At 41.2% G+C, this 12,148-nt stretch overlaps 1 protein-coding gene across 1 annotated transcript in view; it reads left to right on the forward strand.

Moving 5' to 3' along the window:
• Positions 1 to 444: 444 nt before the first annotated feature.
• The window catches only part of LOC100770890 (protein C9orf135 homolog), a 103,814-nt gene continuing 92,110 nt past the window's right edge, over positions 445 to 12,148 (forward strand). The window contains exon 1 of the mRNA XM_027406512.2: positions 445 to 596. Coding sequence (XP_027262313.1) covers positions 445 to 596 — 152 coding nt within the window. The remainder of the gene's footprint in view (positions 597 to 12,148) is intronic.

The following is a 12,148-nucleotide window of genomic DNA, read 5'->3' on the forward strand; positions in this document are numbered from 1 at the left end:
TTCCAGGACTGGGGTTTTCTTTTGCTCTCTTTTAGTCAAACTTAATTATGAGCAGAGGTGGGCAGTCAAAACAGCTGCTGCTGCTATTTCACCTTAACTGATTCTCTGCGCTACCTACTCTTACCTCCCTTTGCTTAGGTTAGGGTAGCGAGCCAGTGCAACTTCAAAACCTTAGCACGCAGCCCTCCTTCCAAAGTCTGTGCAAACTGTCACTCTCACTGCATCCTGGGAAATGTAGTTTAATTAATTCAGAAGATGGGCAATCAAGTTAGGAAGGCTGGAAAAATCCCCCCTTCCCCCCACACACTGACTCCGCCTTCTCTATTGGCTCCTCCCAGGTTGCTTAGGAGACACGAGACGCAGAATCTTGGTCCTTGTTACGCAGAGCTGTGGACTGGTGCTGAGGGAAGTCCAACCCAGTCTGTTCTCAACTCAAGCGCAGGCATGGGGACTTTTTCTAGCGCGTGTCAGGACTGTTTCGGCAGGAAAGAGCAGTGGTATGAGATTGGACCCACGGACTTGCTGGAGCGCAAGGGCTCCCTAACGCTCCGCTCTCATGACAAGAAATACTCGAAGCCAGTGTTGGTGTATTCCTGGTGAGCCAAACACTCGCCGCCATTCATGGGTTCTAGCTAGGGAGGGAGGAGAGGAGAAGGATCTGGCAGGAGGCAGGAAAAGTAACAGTAATAGGAAACAGTGGTGGAGAAGAGAAATTGGGAAGAGGAGAAAATCAAAGAAAAGGATTGATTGTGAAGAGAAAAGTGTCACAGAGAAGAGGGGAAACAGACCTTCCACAGAGCAGTGACCATATCAAAGTAGGCTAGAACTCTACAGGACTGCTCTCAGCACACCTGGACCTGCCCCAGCCAGTGCTCTGGCAAGGGAGTTTAGTTGTCTACACAAGGCAAAGGAGTGGGAATCATTTAACAGGTTTGAAAATCGCCCCCTTGACACAATGCTTACTTGTAAACAGAAGTCCTGTTAGAAAGCCAGGCCCACTGGCAAGAGGCAAAGGTCCTTGTACAGTGCCAGCACTGCCAGTGCTTGGGGAGGGGGACACAATTGAGAGCAAGACCCTCAGCATCCTTCAGACTATTATTCATGAAGACCCTTCCAGCCACAGGTAGCAAAGTTTAGTCTCTCCTTGCATAAGGCCAGTGCAGTTTGTTTGGTGTAGATGCTGCTTATTTTTTTTAATTACTTGGTCACACTTAAAATTCACATAAAAATCCAGGGTTGTGTGTTCTCTTGGAAAATTGTAAGGTCTGGAGGACTTCCTTCTAAATTCATTGTTTTCTGATGATGGAGCTCTCAAGACTCCAGGAAGCATTTGGCCTTCTTCCTAGCTTTGGAAATTATGCCTAGAATTCTCTCTCTCTCTCTCTCTCTCTCTCTCTCTCTCTCTCTCTCTCTCTCTCTCCCCTCCCTCCCTCCCTCCCCCTCTCCCTCTCCCTCCCTCCCTCCCTCTCCCTCTCTCTCTCTCTCTCTCTCTCCTCTCTCTCTCTCTCTAAAGTGTCCAATAGCTACAGTGTCTCTGGCAAAAAGTGGTTACTTTTTTGGGGGTGGGGTGGGAATTTAAATGTAATTGACTCGCACAAGGGTGTGGCATTATTAGGAAGTATGGCTTTGTTGGAGTAGGTATGGTCTTGTTGGAGGAAGTGTATTACTTTGGGGGAAGGCTTTGGGTTTCTTTTGCTTAAGATTCACTCAGTGTGACACTGAGTTAACTTCCTGTTGCCTGCAAGATACAATACTTTCAGCGATCTCTTCAGCCCATGTCTCCCTGCACATCACCATGTCCCACAATGATGATAATCAACTAAACCTTTGAACTATAAGCCAGACATCCCAAATATATGTTTTCCTCTATAAGAGTTGTTACGGTCATTGCTTCCTTTCACAGCAATTGAACCCTAACTAAGATGGGGGCAGGTGGTCAAGTTTCTTACAATAATTATTCTGAGAATATTTGTAAAATATGGGCGAAGTGAGAAGACAGAAATGGAAGTCACAAATTTTGTCTACTTGATGATTTTGCCTTTGATGAGAGATGAATGATTTCGACTTTGGGTATGGTTGGACGCAGCCACTCCTGCATTGTTTGTGCCATTTCTGTTCTGCAGACGTTTAAAAGCCTGTCTACTCCCCATATTTCCAAAGCCCACTCTTTCCGCCTTTATATCTCATTTCAAATTGCATTCTCTGCCTACGCTAAACTCACTGTGAGACATTATATAGGCACAAAATCCAAAGCTACCCAGGGAAACATTCTTTTTCAACAATAAAGTTTATTATGGAAACATTTCTTCAGATTGGTGGTATATTTGCTTATGGCAGGGGTGGAGTCCTAAGTACCATCATTTGTCTTCATACATATCTTATTTCATGACCCTTAAGAAAGACATTTAGCTCTTCCATGGACTTGTTATGCCCCAAGAATGTGCATCATAACTGACATTGCCTCTGTAAGTTATGGATGAGAAAGGGTTCTGATGGGACAGACTTCTGCTCCTGTTTGCATTACTGTTGCTTTGAAGTTAGCTTGTAAGCAGCATGGATAGCAATAGCAGAGCAGAAATGTTAAAGGTATGGGGAGAAAGAAGGCGGGGCTGTAAGTCATCAGCCATTCCTGAACATGTGTAGGGCTTTCCTTTGGTTCCCAAGGGAGAAAAATTAAATTCAACTTAGCAAGTATTTATGTGTCAGCTGGGCGTTGGTGGTGCAGGTCTTTAATCCCAGCACTTGGGAGGCAGAGGCAGGCAGATCTCTGTGAGTTCGAGGCCAGCCTGGTCTCCAGAGCGAGTGCCAGGATAGGCTCCAAAGCTTCACAGAGAAACCCTGTCTCGAAAAACCAAAAAGAAAAAAAAAAGTATTTGTGTCATAAACATTGCTACACATTAGGATGCAGAAAGAGAAAGATAATTTTTGTAAAGTATTTTGTCTTCCTTCGGGTTTCTGTTACTATGAGGAAAAAACATGACCAAAGAACTTGAGAGGAAAGATTTTATTTCAATCACTAATAAAGAAAATGCCCTACAGGCTTGTGTACAGCCTGATCTTATGGAATGTTTTTTTTTTTTTCAATTGAGGCTCCTTCCTCTCTGATGACAATGCCTTCTATCATTGACCTAAAACTCGCCAGTACACACTTATGTCTAGAACAGAAAAAGTGGTCAATAATACACGATAGTCAACATCATGCAGTATAACACAAGAAAAAAAATTGATGAACTTAGGCTCTAGATTTTAATGACAGCCCCATGGCTATGTGATGTGACAAGTGACTTAGTGCCAGGACCAGAGCCATTATAGAATAGTAGATTTACAATTATTGTATGAGCATAGCAGGTAACACACCCCTTGACATTAAGCCTGGTGTGTAGCTAGGTCAAAAATTATTTATATGTATTTAGACATTGTTAGTGTTTTCAAGGAATTTCACAGGCAAGCACATTCACCTACTTGGTGATGATTATTTGCAATCAGAATAATTACTAGAGACACCCCCCCCCCAATTATGTTCACACATGCAGGGAGGCAAAATGGTTCATTTTTTTTCAATGTGCATGTTCACAATTAAGGTCAAATAAGGCAAAACTCTGCCTTCTTTTTTTTCTCTTTTCTTGTGTTGTGTTTCATGCTACCTTCTCTCTCTTTTGAATTTGTGTGGGTTTTGTCGATGGTGTTATTGCTAGTACGCCAACAGACACCAGGATGAAGTGTGCCTGGTGTCTCTGAGCACAAGAAGATTGTGTGTGATGTATCTTTTGAAGAAAACGTGTGTTAGACAAGTTTTGTTTGTGTGAGCTCTAGTGTTGTCAGAGACAAGTTCAGTATTGAAGAAGCACCCTTATATCAAATAAGATGTCTTTAAACAGGTGGACAAAGGGCCTGGGGATGTAATTTAGTAGTAGAGTGTTTGTTTTGTAAGTGGAGGCCCTAGATTCCATCCCTGAAGTCACAAGAAAACTAACAGGAGTGCCTATAAAACAAGGCTGTATATTGTGGCTAGGAGGTCACAGGAACCTGAACCAGTTTCCTCTGTGATAGATGCTCATGAATTGTTTGAGATCTCGATAGAACACTCACCAATGAGAATCTACTCTAAAGATTTAGAAACAGTGGCATCTCCTGAAACTGGCCACATCCTGCTGTCTTTTCACAAAACCAACCTGTCATTTAATATCTATGCTGGCAAGTCAGCATAAAGTTGAGTGTAAACTTATTATTGAACAATGTCAGCAACCCCATGATTGTTAGCTATTTATTGCCTTATTTTATGACACATATGAACTTTTCTGAAATTATAGTTAGTAGTGGTTTTTAAATTCAATTGTTAAACATCTAAGGGAGTACTCCATCAGGGAGCTTTTATACTTGCAGGTACAAATGAAGTATGTAACTAGGAGACATTCTGATTTACACTTCATTGTTGCTTAAACATGTGGATTTTCCCTGCATCTTTTTATCTGGCATGTAATAGAAGTCTGTTTGACCTCACTGAACATATTCAAAGTAGTTGTGTATGGCAGACATGATCAAGGATGGGAGTTGATGGATACCTCTAGTCCTTGAGCTAGATTGGTAATAGAACCCATCACCCTTGTCACAGCCAGCTGGTTTTGAGTTAGAAATAACTTCTCTAGATGTCATCTTTGCTTACTCCTTTCTATAGCATTTATGGAACCAATTATAAGATGTTTCCATTAGAAATTGCGAGATGAGAGAAAACTACCTCCTGGGATATCTTCCCACTCACTGGAAAAATGAAAAAAAAAGAACAAATTCTACTTACTTCATGTGAGATGAGTTTGTTCAATCATATTTACTCATTCACTCCTCATTCATTCATTCATTCATTCATTTTCTTCTGTTCGTTGGTCAAACTGACAAGTGGTAACAAATGATAATAATTTAAAGGGAAAAAAATCATCCAGATCTCCATGGAGACAGATCCTGCTGCAGTCTCCATGGCAATATCTAGTTTTAAGGACTCAGATTAATTTTATGCATTTGTAATTTTAATTGTTTTTTCTTTCTTGTCTAAGTCGCAAATTAAAGACCTTGAGGGTTTCACATTCCCCATGCTGCCCCCTCCCTCACAATAAGAAGAAAATGAAAATGACAGAGAAGGAGGGGAAGTCAGATGTAATCCTTGTGGGGACAGGGGAATCTCCTTGTTTTAAAGATTTTTACAAAAGCTAATTTGGGCATAGATAATAAATTAGAAGTAACAGGAAAATGAATCTCTCTCTGACACGCTTAGATGTTGGTACCACTGTTTCTGGAGCAGGAGTAAATGTGTATATACGCAGCCCCTCCCTGAAGATGGAGAGCCATTCCAAAGTACCAGGCCATGTTTGTGTACTTAAATAGAAAACAGAATGCCTGGATTCCTTAATTTAATGCGTAATTCTTTTTGTGTTTAATCAGTGGTTTTTTTTTTTTTTTTTTTTTTTGAGTGCTGAACCAGAAGGATTTTAGAGTCCTCACATCATTGAGGGCCAAACTAGAGTCATGTAAAGCTCTACTGGCCAACAGAACCCCCACCCTCACCCCGTGCATCTCCATTACACAAGAGGATAAAAAGACAAAGACCAAGAGCCCCCCTCCCCCAACCATGTGCTGTAGCTTGTATGTCACTGAAATTCATCAGGACAGCCTCTTCTGTCATGCCTGTAACTTTGGCATAGACCCAGTATTTCAAGAGAAAGCTTATTAACCCTTTACTGCAGATTTGAGATCTAGTTCAACAGGATAAAAGTGAAATATGTTGGTCACTTTCCGTGTAAGTGAATTTGGAGGAACACAACACACCAGACATTTGTGACAGTTAATCATCTACTAATGATTAGCTCTAGAATCAGCTATGGAGCATGCTCTAGCTGGGCATGTCTGCCAGGGCTTTTTCAGAGAGGGGAAGGATAGGGTGGGGGAGTGGATGGACCCTGACTTTGAGCCATACCATTCCATAAACTGGATACAGGACTAAATAAAAAGGAAGTGAGCAAAATGCTGGTATTCCTTCCTTTGTCTTCTGATTGTTGCACTATGAATAGCTGTCCCAGCTCTTATTGCCATGCCTTCCCTACCCTGCTGGGACATATCTTTTCATGGTAGATGCCCAAATAGTTGCTTCCTGTTTTACGTTGCTTTTGTCCAGTCTTTGGTCACATAGAAGAATAATGCAGTGGAAGAGAATTTAAAAAACAGGGGCTGAACCTGTGCCAGTCTCTTGGTTGCAATACCTGATACACCCTCAGGAACTGGTGGATCCTAAGGAGATTTTCAGTTAAAATAGGGACAAGTACTTACACTGTAAAGAACTATTTTTATTTCTTATAAATGTTCAAATTAAAATATCACATGTGCATTTATTATAATGTAAAGTAGATTGAGGACATGGAAATATATTCACTATCTAGTGAGTAACAAAATTCAAATTTGCATACTGGTGGGTATGGTGATACATGCCTGCAATCCTAGCACCTGGCACTATGAGGCAGGAAGATTATGAGTTCTTGGTCTCTCTGGGATACATATAGAGACAACTGTTACAAACAAGAAAGTTAAACTTTGTATAGAATCCAGATGCACATAATAAAATTTATTTTCTACAATTGATCCTCAGCTGTTGACTTCTACAGAAAAAAATGAACATGCCAGTTAAAGCCCATCTCTACCTTTCTAACTTTAAATGGCTTATTTTAGGCTAAAATAGTCAATTTCAGAACAGTGCCCATTCTTTCCAGGTCCTTTCTCCTCCACATTCTCCTCTTCCTGTTCCATTTGTATGTATCAAGGGAGGAGAGTTATGTGACAGATGGTGGTGGAGGGGGGTTTGCCTTCCAGAACTGTGTAGACATCCTTGTCCTTGTACTCCTCATTCTTGCTCCACTCCTATGCATGCTGCTGGTGAACTTAAAATTTTTTGAAGACTTGGTCCGTCTGCTTGCAGTTATAGTCCCACCCTTGGCTCTTGCTGGTTCTGCAGATACCTGTGTCAGGTTCATTCTTTCTGGCTCCTGAATTGGACCTAAAACTCCATAGCCACTGGTGGGCTACTTTGTCCCTCAACATGGTCACTGACAGCTTAGATCCCATCTAAGTGCACTGACTATGCTCTACTGTGCTAGCTTTTCTCATCATGGTCACTATATATGCAACAGGAGCAAATTAAGAAGGGAGGGAAGTATTTATATTGGTCCATGGTTCAGAATGCACAGTTTGCCATGATGGCAAAGGCATAGTGGCTGCAGATTCAAACCTGAGGCACGGCTTTCTTACATTTGAGGAAGCCCGCCCACCACACCTATGATGGTCTACTTTCTCTAGCTTTGCCTCACCTAAAGTTCCCACAACTTCCTACAACTTCTCCAGCAGCCAGAGACCACCTGGTCAAAAACACAAGTGTGTGGGAGACATTTCACATTCAAGCTCTAACACCTGATTTGCCCAGGCTAGCTTCCTCCTGTTGGCCTACATATAGCAAAGCCTCTCAACCAATTTCTATGGTGTTCCTCTTTGGAAGGCCAATTTTAAGGTCACTCCACTTGGGAACCTCTGGCTTAAGAAATTAATTTCTAGATGGGCGTTGGTGGTGCACGCCTTTAATCCCAGCACTCGGGAGGCAGAGGCAGGCAGATCTCTGTGAGTCCGAGGCCAGCCTGGTCCCCAGAGCGAGTGCCAGGATAGGCTCCAAAGCTACACAGAGAAACCCTGTCTCGAAAAAAGAAAAGAAATTAGTTTGTAGTTCTCAACAATGCTGACTTTTAAGTGTCTCACTCAGGACTCAAAGCAGAGTAGAAGTTATTTTAAAGGCAACTCAGCAATGAGTGAAGATTAGTTCCCGGCCAAACGAGGTCCTCATAAGAAAGTTTGAAAAGGATAATGTTTGGATGGAACTGTATAAGTTATCCCGCTATGTGACATAAGTCAGACTCAAAAGCTGTGGAATGTTTTTTAAATAGTAAAAAAGGAATTGAAAACAGAATGGAGAGATATTTGGAAATAAGCAGAGATCGATGGGAAAGGAAGGAATGTCCAGAGAAAGAGATGGGCACAAGGTGACCAAAGTGGGTGACATGGATGAAAATGTCATGATAAAAATCCATTGTTTTGTACAACCAATGTATACTAATTAAACAAACAAAATGGTCATGCTTTAGAGCCTTTCCTCTGTTTAAAATATACATGAATCTTCATCAGAAGAATATTAGTTATAAGCTACAGCAAAATATGTATTACAGACTGTTTGGCCTCTTCTCTCTCTCTGCTACGTCTACATTTCCCAGAAATGCTATGTATTGTTTTCATAGTGAGACTTGAGTAAGAGTCCTTTTAAAATTGACAACGTTTTCTAGAGCTTTCCCTGTGAAGCACACATTCTCTAAGTGATCAGAATGTAGGCATAATACTTTACCTTTTTCAGACTCCGACTCACTCTAAAAGACTTGTTATGAATCTTTAAAAATATCTTTTTAATTGCTAGTTTTTGCTGGGTAAGAATCATGATACACATTCCTTTGGTTTTGCCACCCTTCCGTTCTTGTCTGTGTGCTGCTACGGTAGCTCCCACGCCACAGTTATTTTAAATCTAGTCTACGTGTTTGCACTCCCCAATATACTCATGCTGTCTCCAGTTGCTTTTTGAATGAAATAGTCTTTGGGTGCAAAGTGCTGTTTTTCTTTCCTTTTCAATTGAAATTCAAGAAGTTCTTCCTTCTTCATCCGCCCTGGCTCCTATCTCCTCTCCCCAGTGCTGGTCTCTTTTATGAAATTCCAATCAAATATTTTCTTGAGTGATTACAGAATTGCGATGGTGCCACCTGCGTGAAAGTGTGGTAGCTGGCATTTATGAAAGCACAACAGTTTTGTAGGAAAGATTGTTAGGGCTTGAATATGTAGTTGTCTGTCCCAGCCTTCAGGATCCTGGTTTAAACACTTCTCCATAGCACATGGTGCTGTTTGGGGACGTTTCTGGCATCCCAGGTGAGGCTTACCTGGAGGAAGTAGGACCTGATGACTGACCCTTGTCCCTGCCCCTTCCTGTCTCCCTCTTTGTTTCCTGTCCACAATGAGGTGAAGAAGTCCCTTTGCACACAGTTCTTCCTGCAACAGTGTCTTGCCCCAGCACTTGGGTCAAGCAACCACAGATGGGAGCCTCTGGAACTGAGCAAAATACATACTCTGTCCTCCTTGAGTTGTTCATGTCAATGATTCTGCTACAGGGGAAAAAACAAAGCAAAACAAAAAACATCAAAACAACAAAACCAAAAACCAAACCAAAACAAAACAGTGGCAAACCCTTGAAAGGCAGAATACAGGCATTTTGCCATGTGGATACACTTGAAATTAGAACAATCTCTCTGTATAGAGAGACCCCTGCCTCCAGCTAACTCCTTACTCTCATGATATCCTAGTTGAGCTGATTCTGGGATCCATGAGGTCCCCTCATCATCATCATGCTGATGTAATCTTTAAGTCCGATTTCACCAAGCTTTGCTGCCTTTTACACTGATAATCTCCTTCTAGGTGAGGGTATTGGGGCAAAGGAAAGGGTGAGGAGAATGTGGAGCCTAGTAATAGTTTGATACAGTGAAGTTAAGGCTATGGGCACACACGAAAGTCCAGGCTTAGGCTTTTGGGACAGTCTCACCTTGGAGCTCTGTCTGCCCTAAAACACACTCTGCAGACCATGCTGAACTTGGAGAAATCTGCCTGCCTCTGCCTCCAGAGTGCTGAGACTGAAGGCATGTACCACCACTCCAGGCTCAGACATTTTTTTCTTTAAACAGTGCTAGAACTAGTATTAAGCAAGTATGTCTGCAACTCCTTGGTATCATTTCACATGCTCACCAGTTGTAAGGCCAGTCAGATCTCTTTTGGTTCTAACTGGCAAATAGCTTGCACTGGCTTAAGCAAGGCGAATGGATAAACCCAAGTATAGTTGGTTTAGGATCTTAGGAACACAGGGGTAAGGGACACCAGCTCCTACCTCATTTCTCTACTCTTGATACCTGTTATTTATCTTCTCATGGAAGACTACGGGAAGCATGACTGTAGAAATTGATAATTTACACCTCTGTCTCCAAAAGAAAGTTTGGCTTTAAGGTATTTTCAGCTCCAAAATTAAAGATCTGAAGTCAGTTGTTTGTCCCTGGATCAAGTGTCTGCTTAGGGTCATCTTTCTAAGAAAAATCAAATTGTAACCTGGTGCCTCTCCAGTCGCCATGGAGACATGTACACAGGAGAAAGAAGATATGATGGACTTGAGATCCCAGTGACAGCTCCTGTGCCAGAGGAGGACTCGGTATTCCATGCATTCAGTTTTATAGAAATGTTTAGAACAAAACACAATAATATATTAGATGTAATGAGCAGAAAAAGAAATCTTGTACATAGATTAGGGTAAAAACATTTTTCTGGTGCTTTGAAAATGTTATGAATAAATTTGAATATTGTGATATGCTTTTGATAGACACTAATCTTCCTTTGTTCTGTTCCTTTTAATTCATTTTGAAATACAATTATGCCTTAATTGTTATTAGTCACACTTTATGTTTTCTTTTTCTGATTTGAGCTTTGGTGAATTAACAAAGATAACTGATTGGCAGGAATACAATATGCTTCTTTGGTAAATTATTAAATCCCTAATTAGACTGCTAAACTTTTGATAAAATGGAAGAATTAATATCCTATTTATCTCTAAATAAATTTTAGTATAAATAATTTAGTTTCCTTACATAGAAAATATTGGGAAGATTATTTTGAAATTAAAATGTAATGGGGAATAACATCACAATTTTTTCACAACAAACTAGGTGTAGTGGTGCAAGCCAGGGATCCTAGCATTCTGAATCAGGAGGCCTGAAAGGTCAGGGCCAGCCTGGCCTACAAAGTAAGACCTCTGAAGTAAGCAAACACATAAAACCCACCCTGGAATATAACAAACTCTCACCTCCCTCAACAAAAACAAAGCAAAAGACCATGACCAAGGCAAGTAAAAATGACTTTTAAACATTTAAGAAAACTCCAAAATGCTCACCCAGAAGCAAGAAGTGTTAAATGAACTTAAAAAAATCAAACTTTTCCCCCAATATGTTCTCCTTAGATGAAGCACTCTTTTGTGGGTGCTATTTATTTAAAATATATTTACTAGGGTTGAGGCTATAACTTCTTAATAGAGGGTTTCCTATCATGTACAGAGCCCAGGATTGGATTTGTAGCACTGAAAAAAAAAGGTCAAAATATATTTGTTGCCACGTGTGTCAAAGGCAAACTGCTGGTTTAGGACCTCACACTGACCATCGTCCCTGTCCTTAGGATGCCAGGGACTATGAGGTGGGGAGGGATAATTTAACAATTGCAGTGCCTACAGCATGTGCAATAGTTAAGGCTAAAATAAGCAGGGTGTCCTGGTTATTAGGCATGGATCAGAGTCCAGACGCCACCCACTGAGTTTTCTAGGTTCTGTGACTCAGAACTGTGAGTCAGATCAGAGACACACAGATACTGATAGAAATAGACAGTTAAGGAAAGGAAATGTTCTCTTGAGGAGCCAAATGATTTCTCACGCTTTGCAGGTTATTTCCATAGTGCCTGTGTTGTGTTTGTATGCTGGGGGCTTTTTGTGCTTCATACTCTGTTATATGGTCCAGGTAGAGAAGAATTTCTTTCACATGTTAGTCTCACTACCTCTTACCCCATTTGCCTGCTCTGCTGTCACACTGGGAGCATCTAGAAGGAGCATGTATCTTAGGCCTGACAGATAAGATAAAGCTACACAGTAGAGCCCTAGCCCCTACCATCCATAGAAGAACTAATGTATGGTTTGTTAGTTCTCAACTTTAGGGCGGTATTGTTTCTTCCTCAAACATTTGGAAATAGGTGCAGGTATTTTTGTTGTGTTATGACTGCCATCTTGTGTTGTGCATGATTGTAAGACTGAGGACTCTTGGTCCTAGGGATGACTGTGGCATTGATATTTACTCATCTATATGATGTCTCATATTCTTGGACCTACAACCGGATGAGTGGAAACAGTATAGCTAGTGTGCACCTGGAGTCATCACATTGAGGTTAACTAGTTTTTATATGGACATTCACACAATGATAATAGTGGCATTGCTAGTCAATCTAGTAATTC

Source organism: Cricetulus griseus, chromosome 3 (genome assembly GCF_003668045.3).
Source record: "Cricetulus griseus strain 17A/GY chromosome 3, alternate assembly CriGri-PICRH-1.0, whole genome shotgun sequence".
NCBI classification, from domain to species: Eukaryota; Metazoa; Chordata; class Mammalia; order Rodentia; family Cricetidae; genus Cricetulus; species Cricetulus griseus.